Below are 22,986 nucleotides of genomic sequence, written 5' to 3'. Positions count from 1 at the left end.
CACTCCCTATGTGAAGTTAAATCTTCGCCCAATGGTAGTGTATATTTCAAATGGAACAGCCAAATACCTGTTGCTCAGTGTCTTGATAGAAGTATGTTTCCAGTAACTCATTAGCTTGTTGTTGTACTGTCTGGTTGCCATGGTATTCCAGTGCTTCTAACCTAGCAACACCGTCATTCTCCTCAAAGATACGACTACCCTGGAGAAGCAAAACAATGAATTGTAATAAGCTCATTAATATTCATAAATATGCGGATAATATAACACAAATCTGTACAGCACTAGAGGTCATCATACACTCCCACCCTATTCATTGGCTGTTGCGTTTAGGCGGCACCTTGCACCTATATTTCTTTAGCACTGAACCACAAAAAGTAACCCTAAATGGTGATGTATGAGGAACAAAAAGAGACCCCTAAACATCTCTGTAGTCAAAAAAGGACCCCGAAACGTTGACGCCGCTGTATTCTCAAAATCCTACCCTTTTACACTGTTTTTATTAACGAGCAAACGTAGAACTTTTATGACCAACTATCCATCTATGTCATAATGAAACAGTGTTTGACAGGTTGGGTGGGTTAGTGCAGTGGTCTTCTCACTCGCTTCTCACCACTGTGGCCCGGGTTCAATTCCCTGCGGTGCCACATGTGAGTTTGGTTGTTGATCCATGCTCGTCCTCGCAGGTTTTTCTCTGGGTGCCCCGGTTTTCCTCCTGCTTCTAAAATCGGATCTCTTCCCAAATCCCTGTCCCGTCATATCTGGAGGCATCCCTTGAATTTAGTAGCCTCTGAGCACTATTGGGTTTAGCCTGGCTTTGGCCGAATGTTATAAATAATTCATAACCTCATTAATATACGCGAAGCCTGTAATCCAATCAAAAGAAATTGATTGCCTGACCGCGTACTAATTGCGAGGTCATTAATAACTCACAATGACTCCGGACGCGCAACAATGACTTCTGCGCGCGTGCGTGTATAAGCTACGCGTTATGGCAACGCACACGCCTCCGCGATGCCGTCGCGCTTCTGTGATTGGTAGCTCTTGTTGTCGGCGCGAATGTTATATTTGCCTAGTTGATTTTTTTGTAGGGTAGGTTACAACAATGATTAACACTGGTATAACAGCGTTTTATGGCATAAAATAACATAAAATGCCATTTTGATTTGTTCAAAATATTAGATACGACGGTAATGAATGACAATAATAACTTTGCCCCATCTATTTTGAGGTCATTGTGTGAAATTGTCGGGATTTGTTTTGGGCCTCGGTATTTTTCCTCAGGAGCTACCGCTCCATCGGAAAAATACCTCAGCCCAAAACAAAACCCTCCGATTTCACACAATGACCTCAAAATAGATGGTGCGCAGTTATTATTGTCTAAATAAAGGTTGCTGGTATGCCACATTTAAAACAAGTAACCTATGACTTACATTTTTGGTTTGTCTGAGTATCATTTCGGCAAACCCAAGAGCAAGACAGATGGTATCAGGGTCATGTGACTTGAGCATTGCTACGACTTCTGGGAAGGCTCCAAGATGGAGGATATCTTGACAGTATGCTGGACCTCTATACGCCAAGTTACATAAGCAAACCACAGCCTGAAAATGACAAAATAATTGAGATCATATTTTCGACTAAAATAAATGAAAAATTATATTTTTATAATTTTTACAGGAGGTGGGGTTGGGGGGGGGGGGCGGGCAAGAGTTCTGATGGGGGTATTTTTCCCATCCTCCACCCTGGTGCCACTGCTGTTGGTTTTAGAAAGTTTCAAGAACCCCAAAATGGTTATTTCTTGCCTTTACAGAACCTTTTTCATGTCCATAATTGTTCTTCCTAGTCTTTGCAAAATCATTTATAGTAACGTCTTTGTAGAACTATTGAAGGTTCTACATACAGGACAGCTTAAGGGTAGACGAGGTATTGTTGGTCAAAGCAACCTAAAAATCAATATTCATTATCTAGATCAATATATTATTGAAAATTAACACCTTGATGTTTTGCAAAAGTTCATTCTACAAATCGTATACTTTGCAAACTTGCTTAATTTATTGTTGTTAATGAGTTATGTACGTTTTACAAAAGTGTTTTTTCAGCCCTCTTTACAACATAACTGAAGAACCGCATCACCTATAACAGGATCTGTGATATTTTAATTCTTCTACACGCTCGCTATGAATTGAGCAATGCAGTTTTGCCAAAGCTCACTACCATTCGTAAGATGCTGTGAACTACCAAATCACAACAGTTTAAAATAATTAAGAACCTTTTAGGTGCTACTTGGAATCCTTTTCTAAGAGTATGCACTAAAGTAAAAAAACATGATAATAAGACTTACTTCTCTTTTGATGTCATAGGTAGAGTGTAGATGATGAACAATATTTGCTAGTACACCAAGCTTGACTACTTGCTCACAGACTCCTTCTGACTCTGGAAAACAAATGTCAAGACAAAAATATCAAAATAGGTTCAGATTTGATGTTAAAACGTCTTCTGTAAACCTCTAAAAAAGAGGTCAACAATTATTTGCACTATTAGACCCCATTATTTTTAAAGTTTGTTTCAAAGCTCCTCTGATGTTCAAAATCTAATGCGGAATGTGCCTTTTTAAAAATAATGTTTTAATTTTAATTTTATATATACCGTAATTGATTCATAACCTCATTAATATACGCAGCAAGTGCGATCCAATCACAGATAATAACTTTTAAATACGCGGACGCAAATGCAGGTCATTGAAAAAGTATAATGACCGCGTCTCGTGACGTAGGTGAAAAGTACGCTCTACAATGACCGCGTTACGTGACCTGTTACGCTTTCGAACAATTTACGCGGACGCTGGCCGGCGTATTTGGACATCGCATGATTGCGTGCTAGTGTGATTGGTCACTAGTGGTATTTCCTTAATGGGCTATTCGATTTTTTCCACGGAAAACGACAGATAAAGTTAAAATTATGCTCTGTTTTCGCCAGCCCATTCGGGCTGGTACCTGTTTCAGGTTTGGGGTCAGTTTACTCAAGAGATTATATTTTAGTGGTATTGGAATGATTTTTTTTTTACTTTTTGTGGTTAAATTTTTTTAAATATTTTAATTCGATTTGTTAGGAAAAGTAAGTATGTTTTGCCGTTTCAACGAACGAAAACGAGTGAGTATTACCAAAGTTTTGTTTGAACTAATTAATTATGACTTTAAAAGTTTAAAGGCCTAAATGTAACAATAATAGTTAATATATATAGCATCATATGGTCAGCAGAAGAAAATCTGACATCACCTATGATGTCATATCAGTGTCCTTGACCGGGGTCCTTACTCCTTGACCACTGAACAGCGTGATATCGTGTTGATAACAGATCTATAGAATCAAAATCTTCGTCATATCCACGGATCATATCACAGATTCTCAACAATCTGTGATCATATGGACCATATTGATGTGAAAGTAGTTATCTATCATATCCTGTGTCGTTTTATGGATAAAAATGACTCAAAATGTTATTGATGAAATGGTTGCTATCATAAACATCAGTTTTGTCTTTTCAACGGGAAAAATCCGATGCAAAATAAAGTTTTTAGGGCCTAGCTATAATATGGGCATAATTTATGCATATAGTATTGAACAATGTACCCCATTTGACATGCACTTATAGATAAATAAATTGTCTTACTTTATTAATTTAATAACTTCTTTATTATAAATAAAATGACACATAACTATTTGATTCATAAAATTACATTCAACAAAATGATTGAGAAAACACACAAGGCACTAGGCAGACTGTTATAGAATGGAGTATGTAAGATGCCATGTCCATAGCTTCGCAGGAGTTTCCGACTGATCAGCACATTCAGAAAAACACAGTTTAAGAGTGAAGATTGTAGTGAGTAACCAGTCCTTTATAAATGTGCTGGCCACTATCTATTATAATATAGTAGGCTTAAACTATACATTGCGAATTAATTAAGTTATTTTAAAATAAAATGTACATGTAAGTTAACTCAAACCGCAGTGTATATATCGAAAGCAGTGAAATCGGACATTCCTAAGCGAAGATATTGAGTTTGTAAGTTCTGGTATTACAAAATTGGAAATTGAGATATCGTGGGTAAAAAGCTGAAAAGACAAAAAAACCCAACGACAACAACAACAACAACAACAACAGAACAAACAGACCAGAACAATTTGGAGTACATGTAATGAATTAAAAGAGTTGACATGAGATTAGGAATTAATGTTTTCTGCTGTTTCAGTGTGCATGTTCTCATCGTTGATGGTTTGGTGGACTGTCATGTAGATGTAAGCGTGATCCTAAAAATGCCTTTCTTCACATTGACCAAAACTAATTACAAGACCTCTTCTACATTGAGGCTGGCTTTCCCTTTTAAAGGAATTTTTATCAAATTTAAAGAAGAAAATGTGACGTAAATTTGATTTTAAAAAGTGAAAAGTGACGGTTATGAATGAGGTTAATGACTTTGCATCAGTTCTTTTGAGGGTATTGTGAAATATCTCAACATTGTGCTTTGGAACCGAGGAATATCCCGAGGGGCGCAGCTCCGAGGGATATTCCTCTAATTAACGACTGATTTTCCTCTAATTAACGACTGATGGAACCCAATTTTCTTGTAATCACACATACACTATAGACCACAATGGCCTCATCCCAGTGGCATAGTTCAATAACCTCAAGTTCCAGAGTATGAGTTTTTGTACTCAAAATTTCAAAGGTCATGCAACATATATACTAAATGTATTGTGGTTAAAGAACTGTGCATTGATAGATGAGCATGTTGTGGATCTGATTTGAATTGTGTGTTCTTTATTTTATTCTGTTGGGACATACACGTCACATCACCTGACAATCTTTGCTATTAAAAAATACTGTGAAGAAATTTTGAAAATTATATCAGTTGACTTTATATATCAGCCTTCTTTCATGTTTTCAATGGTAAAAAGTAAAAATAAATGACTAACACACACTTATTTTCTAATGTGTGTGGGAGCTTTGAGACAAACTTTTAAATTAATAGGGCCTATTTATGTAAAAATACCATGCAAAAATAAATGGCCTAGGGCACTCTATTTATGACAAATCTGAGATGTTTAAATAAATCGTGGGCTACAAGGACTTAATCAGCCAATCAGATTGGGCAATACACAATTCATGATCTACTCCCGATTCCAGAAAAACACAGCACTAATATTTTAGATTTAAAAAAATATTATCACGTTACACACAGAACACTAACAATCGCACATTTTAAGGGTACAGGAGGTATTGTTGGTCAAAACAGCCAAAACTTGATTTTCATTATTCTAGATCAAAATATTATTGAAAAATAACACTTTGATGTTTTGCAAAAGTTCATTCTACAAATCATATGCTTTGAAAACTTGCTTGATTTGTTGTTGTTTTAAATGAGTTATGTGTGTTTTACATAAGTGTTGTTGTTTCAGCCCTCTTTACAACATAACTCAGGAACCACAGGACCTACAAAAGTATATCAGTGATATTTGAATTCTTCTACACGCTCGCTATGAAATGATCAATGCAATTTTTGCCAAAGCTCGCTACCATTCGCAAGATGCTGTGAACTACCAAATCACAACAGTTTAAAATAGTTAAATCAAAGTTTGCATGGCGCATTATACAAATATTGACTGCTATGAGAGGCATGGTTAAAATTACAGGCCCAAGGTGATGGTTTTGAGATCACCGCGGGTCTATAATTTTAACCATGCCCCCCAAAAAAGCAGTCAACATTTGTTTTATATACCAAATCTTAAGATTCTTGTCATCTGTTTGGTTAAGGGGTTACTACACCCCTGCCAAATTTTGTGCCTATTTTTGCATTTTTCTCAAAAATTATAGCGTATTGGTGACAAGTAAGATATGTATATTATAGGGGCAAGGACTACAACTACTGCACTGGAAATTTTATTTCAGCACAGACAACAGTTGTGGAATTACAGTCAAAAATGAGGGAAAACCAATATTTGATCAATAAATCAATAACTACTTCCCTTGAGTTGCTGAATTTTCCGTGCAGTAGTTGTAGTCCTTGCCCCTATAATATACACATCTGAGAAAAATGCAAAAATAGGCACAAAATTGGCCAGGGGTGTAGTACCCCCTTAAAAGCATCAATTTTGGGAAGAGAAATTAATAGTTTCAATGCAAACGGCACGGATTACAATTTGCGATTTTCTGCATAGTTATAGCGTGCGAATACATTGATGCCTGCATAATATCATTTTATGCTGGGAACAAAGCACACACAGAACTAATGCCTGGGAAATAGTTACTTTTGCAGGCATTGTCAAAATTATGCCTGCGGTTGTAACCAATCAGATGGCAGGTACATTAAGTTGCCTCCATGAGCAACACACAAATGTGATGGAGTTGGTACTCTTTGATTCTACCTCATTGGGCTATTCCAATTAAAACCGGCCATCCCCTATGGAAGACATGACCTTAATCTCCCACATAGGGGGTGTGAATTTCAAACAGGTTACCTAATGTATGACTCCATTTGAAATCTACACCCCTGTGTGGGAGAATAAGGTCATATCTTCCATAGGGGGTATATGGATTTCAACTGGAATAGCCCAAAGTGTGTCACAGACAGTGACCCATTTTGACATTTTCAGAAATCAAATATTTTAACATTTTTCTTCTTTGTACCAAATAATTAAAGCCATATTATAACATATCATACAAAATAGATTAGTATTTCTTTGCCATAAAAGGTAAGCTTTTACTGTCAGATATGTCCCCTTTTAATTTTGAGCCGAACAACTAAGGCAAAGCAAAGAAAATTGGAATTTACTAACAAAATTGGGGTCTAATGTGGATTTTTTAAATAATTGATAAAACATGGAACGTGTATACAAGAAAAATGGTAGACTGACTGGCCATACCTCGCAACCGACGTGATGTACTGCAGAGCACGTGGCTGAAATCAAAATCGATTTATGTGTAAAATAGCCCTCGTATTAATTGTCTGTATGCGCTTAAGAATTCAACAATATAAATAATGGTAGCTCTATTATAATACACATTAATGTTTTTAGGCAAATAAAATTCCAAAACATGGTACATTTTCTGCCTTTGCTTGTCATGTGGTAGGCCTATTGAAGTTGCGATTATTATGTTCAAATAAGTTTTAGATGGATACCAACAAGACAAGTGGCTGAGCGGTCAAGGCGCTAGGCTCAGAGTATCCAAAGCGGTGCCCTGTGAGTTCTAACCCGCCTCTGTCAAACTTTTAAAAAAGTAAAATTAAAATTTTACTTTTTTTAAATTTCATATTGGGGAAGAATATGACTGGGAGAATTTATGTATGGTGTGGAGTGGTGTGAGCTGATCCCAACTCCTCCATTTGAATTCATTGGTGCAATTACCTGTCATGTTATTGAGTGCCCACAATGTTTCCTTCTGTACATGTCTATGTTCTGATTTCAACAAATGACTGATGACTGGTAGGAGGCGGCCATCTTGGATTGCCATGGTAACATATTCCTCTGGTCCACTGCAGATATTGCCTAAACACCTCACAAGAGGTGTGATTGTCTAGTGGAAATACATGTAGGAGGAAATAAAAAACACACACATTTACAAAGATGAATTAGGCAATTCTTGGCCAAGCTCAAACATACCTCTTGCATCCAGGTATTAGGCCTACTATTATATTAGCGTGCATGTATGCAGTGTAAGGCATGTGCATGCAATCTTCTGAAATGTGTAATACAATGAACGTGTTTGCGTTTATAGCAGAGCTACAAGTGTATCGAGTGTTTGAGCTAGGCCAAGAGAAACAGAAACCATGGGTGACATAAAGTAGAGCAAATGAAAAAGTTGTGAAATGTTGAGTTTTTCTTACACTTCCGCTTGTATCATTATGAAATTGAACTTGTTAATATGAAAGTAGGTAAGAAATAGAATACATTTTGATTTTGCCACATAATATCGTTATGAATTCGGCAGAATGACGAATCGAGAATTTTGAGCAAATTGAGTTTGTGTATGCTTATGATTATGTTTCAGGTTATCTTTTATTTCCACCAAAAATTAATGGCAAATCTTACTCACGTACGTAGTTATTGAAATTTTGATTTGGACGAATCACACCTAAGTGCGATGAATGCGTATTCGACCTCTCTCTGCGCAGTGGTAGAGACATTTTGGATACAACATAAAGCCAAATAGCTGTTAAAATGCATTTTGAGGGATATATCGATTGTTTCAGAGCACGAATGTTCTAAATTTTTAGAAGGACCAATGGGATGGTACCAAGATTTTCAAACGCTGTTTACTCAGAACAGCAATTTTGCATATTCGGCACTCTGCCGGGTGCATAACGATATAATCCACATAAGTACAAGAAAGCATTATTGCATGGTTCAAAGTAATGCCTGGTTCACACTTTTTATTGGACTTTGAATATTTTGATGCAACAAGTTTTCGTTAGGCATCACATCAAATTTGGTCCTATAGCACTATCAGTACCTGGTTAGGTACTGATGGCACTTTCTATCATACCCTGGTGATGTAATAAATTGTATCAAGCATAATAATTAATATTTACATAGTGTTATTGTTTCATTTAAATAAAAAATACAAGCAGTGTGCAAATGTATGATAGAAAGAGCTATCAGTACCTATGGGGCACTGATAGCGCTATAGGACCAAATTACATGTTGTGCCTTATTCAATTTCCATTCTATTTCAGGCCATTTTTTTCTTCTTACAAATGTTTGTTGAATAAAAAGTATAAACTGGGCCTTAGAATGGGTACTTACTGGACCATTGTTGGGATGGTTGGTTGCCACATTGACAAGGTTTGAAACTAAATTTGGGATGATCCCTAGTGACTCCAGCAGCACCTCATGTTCACCGCTGTACAGATTAAGAAAAAACCAGATAAAAATTAATTAGACTACTTTCATAAAATACTAAAAGTAGCTTGAAGTATGATAGTTGCCACTTCACCAATTTTCGACCAATTTTTTTAATTAGTAACTACTATAACATTAACAATAGGTCTATTATGTAACAACAGCACAATTTTGTAACACATTAACCTTTTATATGACAATCACACCTAGCTTTGACTACATTTGCCGACAATCACATGGTTTTGACGACAACAGTTAATTTTTGCAGACAAAATTTTGTATTGGCGGGTGTCACACCCCCCCCCATCTCTAGCGACGGCCCTGAATGGGTTCACCATCATGATCATACCACTATACAGTCAGTTGACAATCAGAATGAATAGTAATTGGATCTCTCTCTCAACCTTAAATTGCATAGATATTTGGCGCTTTTGGCGTCAATTTTCACTACTTCCGTTAAAGTTTGTACTGATGAGATACTTACATTTAAGGTTACACGAAGAAACGTATAAAAACGTATAAAAGGCGTATAAAGTTGTTCTCTAAAACAGAGTTTTCTCAGTAATCAAATATCGCAGCGAGTGAAATGTTGGTGCATTGGATGTAGCTTAACATTTTTGTGTGTGTTATATACAAATTATTAGAATAAGTTTGAACATCCTTTGTTTAAAGCATTTTTACGCACCATGTTCACAAGATCAAAAACACGTTCCATGACGCTTTTTTTCAAATGTGCGCCCGTATAAATCCACGCCGAGTGATTGTTTTCTTCTTTTTCAGTATTGTACTACAAATCGATCAAAGAAATAATGTTGCCATGGGGAAGAACCAAATACAGTACCGATTAAATTTTAAAAGCCCGTTTTTTGGGAAAATTTTGGAGAATATGCTTGAGAAAAAGCTGGTTTGTGAAATTATCGATATCTTGATTACGGGACGTTAATTTAGACATCTGAATACCTACATTATTTCTCAACATTCTGCCAATTGCTATTCCATTTGATTTTCACTCCAAATTGAAGCTAGTTTTGCAAAAAACAAGGTTTTTCTCCATCGGGTTCGTCCAAAATTTCAGCGCCGACGTGTGTTTATTCTAAGAGCCATTATGCGGACGCAATTGTAATCACGTCATTGCGTCAAATTATAATTATATATCCCCTTTGAGGACAATCAATTGCGTAAGGTGGTGTGTGGCCGAGCGGATAGAGCGTTGGACTTTGAATCTATTATGATTTATTTTTGTGGGTTCGAGTCCCGTGTGGCTGAAATTTCGCTTTTTTTCCTCTTTTCTCATTTTACTTCTGTTCTTCCCTCTTTTCTTTCTCCTTTTCTTTTTTCATTTTCTTTTTTTTCTTTCTTTCTTTCTTTCTTTTTTATTCACTATTTCTTTATTCTTTCTTGCTCCTTTCTTGTATAGTTTTTGTATATTTGATTGATTCGCTGACTACAGTGATTGATTGTTTTTCACTTTATATAATTCAGAAATTTGTAGGCCTGCTAAGTCTGTCTTGTTGAATATTCCCAAATTCAATTTACAAATAATTGCTTTGTGATGTTGTTATTGATGTTATTTATTTATTTCATCAAAGATATCAAGGCTCTATAAATTTAATATCAACACATTTTCTAGACGGTGGCATATCTTCATGGGGCGGGCATAGGGGCCAGAGGAAGTGCCCCCAATCGATTTTAAAATTTATAAAATCCTCATGAAAGTTGCCGAAAACGGCCTGTGCCCCCCCCCCGCCGCATCACAAGCTCCGGGCACGAGCTGAGCCAAGTTTCATGTCTTGACCGTGGATCGATATTCTATTATAATTATTAAAGTAGGCTTACCTCCCGTTACGCTTGTTCATTTTCTGCATGGCTGTTTCTGTTATGAACTTACGCCCCTCTGAAATCAAGCGCATGAAAAACCTTTCGACTAACCTTAAATGGGCATTCTCCAATTTTTAATTTTCTTAAATATGTTAAAAGCACTCCCTGATCCAAATTACATTTTGACAGGGGTGTGCCGCTGGAACTCTGCAACCCCTACCCATTATATTTCTCAAATCGGGACCCATGTTTGATTTTTTACATAAAAAACTGGTGATTTGACAGTTTTGGACCAATTTTTCTCAAATCAGGACCCATTTTAAGGATTTTTTTCTTAAATCAGGACACATGTTTATTGATTTCTTGCAAAAAAGCCACCCATTAGAGCATCACATCCCTGTATACCCCCTGGTCCCTGATAAACATCCCTAATAAGCACCCCCTAATAAGTGTCCCCCTAATAAACTGCCCCCAATAAGCACCCCAAATAAGTGCCCCTAATAAGCGCTTCCGAACAGTACCCTAATAAATGCAAACTGCAAAAGCCATTCGGTTCAAACCCCTCACAAGAACTGCTCTAGTTAATGAATCACCCCTATTGTGCTAGACCATTCCATGCTTTGGCAACTGCAGCAGGAAACTTGTGCTCTCCAGCAATAGAGCTGAATTACTGATTATAATGCTGGTTTCATACTTTCATGCAGCTTTGCCGCATTGCTGCTCTCAAGATTATTTTGCTTCACTGCGCAGTTGCACCAGAAACTCTAGTGGTGACCAGCAGCAAGACGATATATCGATCACTCCACTGAGCATCGCTGGGAGTTGAATGCAAGTCAACTCGGAGCAGTGCCGCTGTGACGAATGAGAACAAAATACAATTTTGGAGCGGTGCTGAGCGGCAAGTTGGCTTTCAGAGTCATGCCGCTGCCGCGCTCAGCGATGTGCTGCTCCAGTTGCAGAAAAGTGCAATCGGCAAGATTAAGCGTCACGCCACTCAGCGGCAAGCAGGAGAGAGTATGAAACCAGCATTAGACAGGATATAAGACAGGAGGGTCATTTGAAGATCTGAGTGGGTGCACACAAACATAATATGAGACCATTTGAACAATTATACAGGTGATTGATCATTAAATAAGTGTCATAAGAAAGTGTAACTGTGTAATTTAAGGGTGTGGCTTCAATTTGACAACCTACAGTGCAGCGTTCGAAATTTTGGTTGTCCGGTTGCCCGGGACAACTAAAAAAGTCGCCGGACAACCAAAACTACTGATTCGGTTGTCCACCGGACAACCATAAATGTGTAGCCAAAACTCACCTTTGTATGTGTATCTTTTAGCTGGTAATATACGGACAACCAAAAACTTAGACGGACAACCAGAAATTGTAACCTGGTTGTCCGTGGGACAACCAATTATTTTTCCTTAATTCGAACACTGCTACAGTGTATATAATACATTCTACACTGTTCTGTAGGTGTTGCAAGCAGCTCATGTTATGAGATGACAGGTGTGTCCAGGATTGCCAAACCTGTGATTTATTAGCCCAATTAGGTGACTTCTGCAGGTTTCACTGTGACTTGTGATAATTTCCTGTCCCATAGAAACCAATAGTTAAGAAAAGAATTGGGTGACTTTTCAACATTGGCTCCCGCCACTTCTGGTATAGTTTCATGTCATATAGAAAACAATTGTTAAGACAAAAATTGGGTGACTTCAATTAATTATTTAACCCAGGATTCGGGCTGAAATATTTTGGCAACCATGGGTGTGTCAAAAGCATGTAACAGAGAGGTGAAATTAGTAATGCATTATCTTTATTCTTTTTTTTTTACTTTCTCTTTTTCTTTGTTCTTTACCTTGCTGTCAGGTAGGTGAGCACCCAGGAGACCTCAGAGAGTAAGTCCAAGTTGTCATGGCAACTGCTTAGTAGATGTAATAATTTGGGAGCGATAGCAGCATCAATTAACAACCTGTAATCACAGCATAACAATATTTTACACAAAAGAAAATAAAACAACCAGTCAGCAGCAAATGTCCTTGGGTTTTTGATATTGTAAAAAAAAACCTGCCTTTTCCAAATGCAACTTTGGACTTTTTCATTAATGAAGATGATGATGACGATGATGATAATAATGATGACAACAATGTTGATTACAACAATGATGTCGATGATGATGACAATGGGAATAAAGATGATGATGGTGATAGAAATGATGATGATGATGATGATGATGATGATGATGATATCGATGATGACAATGATGATGATATCGATGATGACGATGATGATGATATCGATGATGACAATGATGATGATATCGATGATGACAATGATGATGATATCGATGATGACAATGATGATGATATCGATGATGACGATGATGATGATTATGAAGGAAACAATGACAACAGAATAGAATAAACACATTAACAATGGTGGTGAAAGGTGGCAATAGAACGATTATTACTCAAGAATTACCTTGCTGCTCTCATCTTTAGGAGGAAGTGAAGGACAAAGAAAAACAAAGAGGAAAATAAGTGAAGGAAGGAGGAAAAAATAATACAAAAGAAGGAAAAAGAGCTGAGTACTTACTTTGTATTGGCACCAGGTCCTCTTGCCAAATTTGACAGAGCAAACGCTGCTGACTGAACAACACTTGTTACGGGAGACTGTAAAATAGATAAATAAAAAATAATCACAAAAAATATAATCAATTATGGTCCAGAATAAGAATGTTATGATATTGAGGAAAATAACTATGTGGTCAAGAGAAGCTTTCAAACTCACTGTATTTTACTGTTTCCGCAAATGAGCAACCCAGCAAACACGAAAAATGTTCTTAAAACGTTAATTGAAAAAATTTATATGTCAGATTATAATATTATAAAGATCATGTTTACATAAATTTTAAAAACATTATTGTAAAATATTTTGGGCAAACATTTTTGCAGAATATTTTGTAAACAGTTAATTTGCATCATGTTTTCAAAAATATCTTATGAATGTTATTAAAATCTTTGAACCTTTTCTGTAAAATGTTGCATGTTTGCTGGGAGCCTATACTACAATTGTTGAATGAACTCAAATGTGGATCAAAAAATAGAAAGAGGTCTTGTTGGACAAACTTAATTTTTGACCCTATCACATTTGATCTGTAGAGTAAATCTCATCTACTTAATTATATTATCGGATAGTAACCCCAATATTAACAAACCAAAGCAGAATTATCTTTCAAATCTGTTTCTTTCAACAATTCTTAAATACATCTTTTACACCAAGAACCCCAAGCTGTAATTTTAAAGACTTAATGAAAGGCTACAGCAGAAAACAAAGACAAAACATTTCAAATCAACTTGTGTTTTCTAACTAAAGTACACCCCTTAAAGCTAACATATTTGAAGTTCTTACCAAATTTAAGGTCACATATTACCAACACAATAAGGCTAATGAATAGTGGTTTATAAAGTGTCAAAAGTTATATGGGATTAAGTGCTAAGTGATTTGGTGTGAAGAAACAATACATATTGTATGAGGTATACAAATGAGCATGTTTATTGCCATTGGTAGTACATTTTGGCTCGCAGTAAATGCATAATAGGGTCATTCAAAAAGTTCTGCTTCCACCCTCATACCTCAGTTTCTTCAAGCAGTTGCCCTGTCACATTGTGCAAGGTATAACCTTGGGTATTATTTAGCTTGGGAACAAATTTAGTTTGCATATCTTTGTGTAGGCAAAGTAAATAATGAAATCGGGATTCAGCACCGTGGAAATGGAGAAAATTATGTACATAGGCCTATATCAACAAAGAAGACATGAATAGACCAAATTGAAGTGATTTGTCTTTTCAGATGTCATAAATTGAAGTTGATGGAAGAATAAATATTCAAAACTATTCGGAATGACAAAAAAGCTCATTTGTAGATCACATTCCAATGTATGGGTATACTTACTCCAAGTTTGAAAAAGCTACCATTTATAGAACCAAAGTTATTAGAGCGAAGGTAGAACTTTTTGAATGACCCTCGTAGACCACCGCAGAATAAATTTCAGACAATAAGGTCATTGCCCTTTATAAATCCATCAAAACAAAATTACTATTTGAGTTGAAATTTATTCCATTCCTTTATGCACAATCAAATCACCCATGCACACTCATGAGATTACATCAAATGACCAGTTGATAACATGCATTGAAATGCATTCAATGGCAATGATTGTGGTATTAAAAGTCAGTTTTTTGTATTTTTTGAGTTTCGCTTTCTATGAGTATGAAAATTGAGGGTAAATAGTCACACATGAAATATGCTTTTATGGGTTTAGATTTTTTAAGAGCATTTTAAAAGTGCATTGCTCGTTTGTTAGATTTAATGATTTTCCTGATGATTTTGTATTTGAAATAATATGCATTAAAAAAAATTGTTTAGTTACCCAAATTTTGATGCTGGGTCTGCCCCTATATGTGACACGATGAAGGGAAATGAGTCGGATGTCGCTAATATTGATTTTGAGATATTGGCAAAGAAAGTGTTAAAATTCTTTTGTTTTATATTGTTTTCAGCGATTGATCAAGGAACTTCCCAAAGAAAAGTCGTATCAACATGGGGTTTTCAGTTTCTGAAAGCTCTAAATGTCCTCTTTAGAAACAAATGTAAAGTTATTTTCAACCAGGGCCGACAAGTGACTCATTCCCCTTGATCATGTCACATATTACATTAAATGTTGCAGTGTATAGACTGATATTGGACTCTGTTGTGTTGAAATTTACTTTAAAAGTTGCTTTTTTAGGGTCTTCTTCTTTTAGGGACATAGCTTGCGACACCATCGCCACAGGCATGTCCAGGATCTGTTCTTGTGGGGGGGGCTCAGGGAGGCTTTCAGAGTTATGCGGGGGGCTTAATGGCTAAAATTGCCAAAAAACAGCTGATTTTACATGATTTTTAACAAAGCACCACCTGGACATGCCACTGGTTGCAGCTGTGTCTTCATTAAGCGAAGTGTTTACAAAGAGGTATGGGTACACCACAATAAATGGGTTTTTTTTCATAGTCTTGGTCTTCTTTCCATAATGTGTGATTGGCTCACAGCGACACCTTCTGGAATTCTTTCATTTTGCATGATTGTAAGCTCCAATGATGTATGAAAGACTATAGTCCAATTAGGAGTTTTCGCCAGCCCATAGGGCTGGTATCTAATTCTGAGATGGGATTTGTGTACACTAAAGATTAGCTAAGATTGTAGCCTTCTTCTATTGGTATGAATTATTTTTTTTACTTCTTGTGGTGGAAATGTTTTGATGTCTGCTAATTCGATTTGCAAGGAAAAGAAAGTATGTTTTGCCGTTTCAACGAAAGAAAACGATTGAGTAATGCCAAAGTTATGTTTGAATTAATTATGACTTAAAAAGTTATCATAGGTTAGGCCTACACATATAAACATAAACTTGTTCAGCAATCAGCATATCAAAAAAATGACATGGTCAACAATTAGTAATTAGTGGGGAATGATCACTGGAACAAGGTCATATCAGTGGACTACTGAGCATAGCATGATGTTTGGTTGCCTGTGAGTGCATAATTGATATGTTGATAACAGATCTAATAATGTTGTAGAATCAAAATCTTGCATTGTATACATGATGCTTAACATGCTTAACATGGATAAATGTTAACAGGGCCGTCGTCGCCAGACCAATCAGAACGATATATGGCCTTTTTTGTCGACTGAAATTGTGCATCCCAAATATTTTTTGACCGTGCCGAAAATCTGTCAAGGGAAGGGCAGGGGTGGAGATGCTTTTTTTTCGACATTTAACCAAATTGTTATGTCTCATGGGCCAATCAGGAAGACACATGCATTTAATTCTACGACGCATGTCAAATTTCTATGACGCATTGCAATTTGCCGACAATCATCATGATTTTGCCGACAATAATGACAATTTGTCGACAAAATAATATTAGGCAGGCCTTGTGAACTTGGTTATATCACACCCACACCCCTCTAGCGATGGCCCTGCATTTACCCTATCAAAATGGACATTGATTTAACATGCTTAAGGGGTACTACACCCCTGCCCAATTTTGTGCCTATTTTTGCATTTTTCTCAAAAAATATAGCGCATTGGTGACAAGTTAAGATATGTATATTATAAGGGCAAGGACTACAACTACTGCACTGGAAATTTTATTTCAGCACAGACAACAGTTGTGGAGTTACAGTAAAAATGAGGGAAAACCAATATTTGATCAATAAATCAATAACTACTTGCCTTGAGTTGCTGAATTTTCAGTGCAGTAGTTACAGTCCTTGCCCCTATAATATACATATCTTACTTACCACCAATGCGCTATAATTTTTGAGAAAAATGCAAAATTAGGCACAAAATTGGCCAGGGGTGTAGTACCCCCTTAATTGGACTGGACTCGAACCGGACTCTTCGAGTAGAGTCCTTTTTATCCGATTTCTAGGAGCTTGGCTATTATAGTGGTCAGACTTCCTAAGCCAAGAGGCTAGTTTACCAATGTGGATCCATTTTATTGATTATCTTTCTATGTGAATGTGATCATGTGAAATTGTGTTAGGATTAAATGGCTATATATACCGTAAGCCTGAAAACTAGCTATGCTTCGAGACACCGGCCCATTTAGGTCGAGTCCGACAAATATTGGATTCGAACGATATATGACTACTACATAATAAACAATGATAAAAATATATATTGATGGTTGAAATAACTCCACATTGAAACTTTTAATTTGTAACTTTCACAATAACAAACGACAGAAGAATCTTTTTATTTTTTTTCGCCAGCCCATAGGGCTGGTATCTAATTCTGAGATGGGATTTGTGTACACTAAAGATTAGCTAAGATTATAGCCTTCTTCTATTGGTATGAATTATTTTTTTTACTTCTTGTGGTGGAAATGTTTTTGATGTCTGCTAATTCGATTTGCAAGGGAAAGAAAGTATGTTTTGCCATTTCAACGAAAGAAAACGATTGAGTAATGCCAAAGTTATGTTTGAATTAATTATGACTTAAAAAGTTATCATAGGTTAGGCCTACACATATAAACATAAACTTGTTCAGCAATCCGTGATATCAAAAAAATGACATGGTCAACAATTAGTAATTAGTGGGGAATGATCACTGGAACAAGGTCATATCAGTGGACTACTGAGCATAGCATGATGTTTGGTTGCCTGTGAGTGCATAATTGATATGTTGATAACAGATCTAATAATGTTGTAGAATCAAAATCTTCATTATATGGACCACATTGAAGTCAAAGTAATTATCTATCCTATCCTGTATCGTTTTATGGATAAAATTGACTCAAAATTTTATTGATGATATTATTGCTATCTTTAACATCAGTTTTGTCTTTTCAACGGGAAAAATCCGATGGAAAATAAAGTTTTTAGGGGCTAGCTATAATATTGAACAATATATCCCATATTTTGACATGCACTTATAGAAAATAAATAAATTATTGTCTTATAAATTATAAATTATAAATACTGTAAAATGACACATAACTAAAGTGGGGCCACTTTCTATCTTTTTTATTTGATTCATAAAATTACATTCAACAAAATGATTGAAGACTGAGAAAACACATAGTGCAGACTATTGCAGAATGGAGTAGGTAAGATGCCATGTCCATAGCTTTGCAGGAGTTTTCGGACTAACAATCAACACATTCAAAAATACAGTTTAAAAGTGAAGATTGTAGTGAATGATCAGTCCTTTATCATGTGCTTGCCACTATCTACTTTATAGTAAAGTATACATTGCGAAATAATATAAAATCATTTTAAAATAAAATGTGCATGTAAGTTGAGTTTACATAGCGAATTAACTAACAACTGCAGTGTATTTTTTGATTTTAATAATAAGCATGGGTAAAAAGCAGTAAAGACAAAAATACAGAACAATTTGGAGTAATGAATTAAAGAGTTGACAGGAGTTATAGGAGTTAATGTTTTTGCTGTTTCAGTGTGCATGTTCTCACCATTGATGGTTTGGTGAACTGTCATGTAACATGGATGTAAGCGTGATCCTAAAAATGCCTTTCACGGTGACCCAAACTATTTACAAGACCTCTTCTGCATTGAGGCTGGCCTTCCCTTTTAAAGGGAATTTTTATTATAATAAAACTGTGATCCTGGTTTTTTTCACCAATGCACTGATACACAGAGTGGACGATATAGGCGCTGGGATGAAGTTGCAATTTTCTTGTTTTACCTCATTTGTTTGGCCAAAAATTAAAAGAGGACATAATCTGACAGTAAAAAACAACAATATTTGGCAAAAATTTATTTCAATGCAAAATGCACATTATTTTCCTTACAAATCTTATTGGACAGAAGTAAATATATTGCCAAATGTTAACTTATGAAACATTTTTACAAAAAAAGTTATGCCTGAAATACAGAAAATAACAAAACAAAATTGAATATCACTAAAATAGGACTTTTACTTGTAAAAACGTGTAGGTCAATATTTGCCAAAATTTTATTAACTTTTTCATCTCATGCACCAAAATTTCTCTTTAGTTAAAGGGGCATTTCGTGATCCACAGCCTCATCCCCCCACTTTTCCCAAAAAAAGTTGAGATTTTTACACCACTTGATACCTCTGGGTAACATAATGTTTATGTACCAAATATTTCTTGCAGATTAATTCGTTTAGCAAAAATATCGCCAAATTTGAATTTCGTTCTTGTGCACCAGAACGAAAATTACAACACATTGTCTATAATGGAGCAGTGTAATACACATAATCATGCATAACTCGCAAACGCAAAATCGGAATCAACTGAAATTTTGTAAATAAGCTTTTTTCGTGGATATCTACTGAAAAATGTCATAAAAAGAGGATGCTAGGATCACGAAATCCTCCTTTAATTTTGCGGAAAACGAAAACGAAAAAAAGATTGTCATAAATCTTACATTATTGTTTTCATTTTGATCGCCAGTATAAAATTTGTACTGATCTTCTGAGTTTTTTTTAGTTGGAGTCTGAACTTTTACAGTACACTTTAAAGGTCAAATGTGACAAGATTTGGTCCATGGGGGCCAAAGGCGGCAAACACGAAATGGAGATAACAATAAAACAATAAAATACATAAGAAAATAGACATCACAAAGCTTCATAACTTTAGAACCAAGTATGCTAGACATTTGGTGTTTTTAGAAAATGAACGCATAATGGACCAGATCATGTCACAAATTAGTCTTGACTGTGGTATACCACATTTGAGACTAATTCAACAGTTTTTTGATAATATCTTCGGAAATACACTGATTTGGAAATACACTGATTTGGAACTCCTAATTTCAATATGTTAATGAGAAAAACAGTATCTCTCATTTGATATCAATTTATTAAATGATCATGATGATTATCATTAATAAAAACACTGTAGACCAGGCTTCCTCAAATAGATTTGTTGAAGCGCCACATGAAATTTAAAAAAAACTGCAAAGCACCACTTAATGGCTGCGAATTCGCGGGGGGAGTCAGAGGGGGGTTTCCCCCCTGTGAAGCTATCGATTTTTTTTTAATTTGAGGTGCAAATGACGCCATTTGGTGCAACATTTTGTACTATTTTAGCCTGTCTTTACAAGGATAACATGGGAATCGCATTGTTTATTTATTTATTTTTTTAAATCTAAACGGGCGCCAGGCCACTGGAAGCCACGGCGCCACACATGATGCTGGCAAGGCCGCTATTTGGCGGAGCCCTGCTGTAGACTATCAGTATTACGCTGTATAAGTGTCAGTAATTCCACAATGAATTAGTCACATTTACAAGGAACATTTATGTGTTCTTTTTAAAAGCATGAATGTTTGAAAGAGACAACATTTTATGACATAGGTAAGTTTAAATTCGATTTTCCAAATATATCAGGTCACCTTCCTTTAAGATAGACTATAACAATATTATTATACAGTCTATAGACAAAGCCAAAGGGAAAAGGTCATATGACAGTCAAATCGAAAATATTTGACAAAATAACAAAAAACAACTATCACTGACTTTTTTCCTTCTTTTTTTTAATTGTTAAGTCACCTAAGCAAAACAAATATGTCAACGAACTGGCTACTGTTGCATTCAATAAGTCAGCAGTCTCATCTCCATAGTCACATTACAATAATATACATAGGTTATCTGGTGGGAAAAGTGATTTTGTGCACAAAAAGGTATGATATTCAAACTCCAGAAGGCACAATTCAATTAAGAATCCTAATGCCTATTGAACTGTGACTTGAACTATGAGAGCAACTTGAACACACTTGGCCGTTCCATACCACTTGTTTAATTCACCAAAAAGTCACACAAATTTCCGCTTGACAAGATATTTTGAACCGTTAGACTGGTCCATTATTTGTGACACTTATCATTGTATGCCAATTATAACTGGATAATAATAATCATTTGTCAATTATTATATGGGTAATAGTGGTAATATGATGGTCAATATATTAGCCGCATTATGTGGACTCTTGAACATGTTGAAAATATAGCCCTAATTTTTTGGTATTAAAAAAACATTATCCTGTTTTGCGAAATGAAACATAGCTTAATCCTAATTATTTGTTTAGTTCTAACTGGCAATTAAAGTTAAATTTCACTATTTGGTCAATTTGATTAATTAAGAGCCAAAAACATGCATTTTTAGGGTGTTTTTCACATGCTGTGACAATCAAGTCTAAAGACTTGTACGAAGTCTAATTTCAATTCATGCATTCTTATTTTTGGAAAAGACATGTTTCATTACACAAATTTCCACATTATACTCAAAAGATTTTGAATACTTAGACTTTGATTTTTGTGACTCAATGCTCAGAAAAAATGCTAAAAATTTTTGGCTCTTTTTTTAAGAAATTGATAGTGAACTTTTTCTTTTAGCCATGACCAGCTGGTACCATGACAAAACTTTATTACATTAATTTTCTTTCCATTTTGGTCTAAAAGCCATGTCATGTTTTGATGATGACTTGATCCCACACTGGTTCTGAGCCCTTCAAAATGTGCAGGGTGGATATATAAACGCATCCCAAAAAGAAAGTATCCAGTTTGATTTTGGTCCATAAATCAAAGATGGGGTCTTAAATCAAGACCTACCATAAGTATGTCACGGATGAATTTATTCCGCACAGTTTGTTACCTCATTTGTCCAAATCGATGCAGAATTGATGACACAATGACTTTGAGAATGCAATCACCTCAATTTTAAAAGTTGCAGTAAATTCCTATTGATTTGGTCCTGCTACTCAATATGGGTAGCGATAGATTAAGAGCATGCGCCGCAGATGTCTGGCAGTCATTGATGCAGCAGGAGGACATACCAGATATTGACTGTGAAGTGTGAAGGGTACAACATTGAGGAAGGAGTAAAAGAGTATCTGTATTGAATGCAACACATGAAGTGAAGGTCAAACAGTCTTAGGTGCGCTTCAGACTCCGTATTGTACGTACAATATTGTATGTACAATATTTTTCGTGACGTCAAAAAGTATTGCACGTCCAATAAATATACGCTACTGCACGAGTTGAATCAGATTAAATAACGCGCTATATAATATAAAACCCTGACGGTTCATTGTTTGCTAAATCCAAGCGAGGTCACCCGAAAATCTATGCAAGAGAAATTTCTACTGCTGCTGATGAAAAATCCTAGAGTGCGTTTGGAGGTTTTTCTGCACTTTACCAGTAGGCCTAATAAATTCATTAAAAATAAAAATAAAATAAACATTTAGAGGGAATGTTTTTACTCACTGCTCATCTGATCCACTTTCCCAGGAAACTAAATACCGATACTCCTTAGTTTTATCCCTGACTTTCCAGACATAATTATGAGTAAACATCAAATTTAATGTTTACAAAACAATCAAATATATATACATTCGTTTGCATTTTGTACATTAATATTAATATTAATAATGTACACACATTAAAAAGGGGGCCTAAGAGTATGTCTATTTTTAATCATATACTAATTCCGCCATGCCCAAACATATTTTATATATGAAATCGTGTAAAAACAGACCACTTGTAAATTGGAACCCCAAATTCCAATCAAAAATAAAAACAACTTTGTTGTCAAATACACTAGGCCTATACATTGTATTACAGGAATTTAATAGATGGTGCATTTTAATAAATAAATAGATTAACACGGATAACGGACGAGAAATATTTGGCAATACCGGATTTACCACAGAGCCAGTGGATAAAGAAATTAATTAAAATTAAAACAAA

General features: G+C 35.6%; 1 protein-coding gene across 1 annotated transcript in view; it reads right to left on the bottom strand.

The window, feature by feature from the left end:
• The window catches only part of LOC140146567 (uncharacterized), a 385,394-nt gene that overhangs the window by 1,400 nt on the left and 361,008 nt on the right, over positions 1-22,986 (bottom strand). Inside the window, exons 6-12 of the mRNA XM_072168440.1 lie at positions 13,309-13,385; positions 12,572-12,685; positions 8,803-8,899; positions 7,405-7,573; positions 2,339-2,430; positions 1,431-1,598; positions 68-199 (exon numbers count right to left, since the gene is read on the bottom strand). Of these exons, the coding sequence (XP_072024541.1) occupies positions 68-199; positions 1,431-1,598; positions 2,339-2,430; positions 7,405-7,573; positions 8,803-8,899; positions 12,572-12,685; positions 13,309-13,385 (849 nt within the window). The remainder of the gene's footprint in view (positions 1-67; positions 200-1,430; positions 1,599-2,338; positions 2,431-7,404; positions 7,574-8,802; positions 8,900-12,571; positions 12,686-13,308; positions 13,386-22,986) is intronic.

The sequence above is a fragment of the Amphiura filiformis genome, chromosome 2 (assembly GCF_039555335.1).
Source record: "Amphiura filiformis chromosome 2, Afil_fr2py, whole genome shotgun sequence".
In the NCBI taxonomy this organism is placed as follows: Eukaryota; Metazoa; Echinodermata; class Ophiuroidea; order Amphilepidida; family Amphiuridae; genus Amphiura; species Amphiura filiformis.
This window is presented reverse-complemented; position numbering and strand designations above follow the sequence as displayed.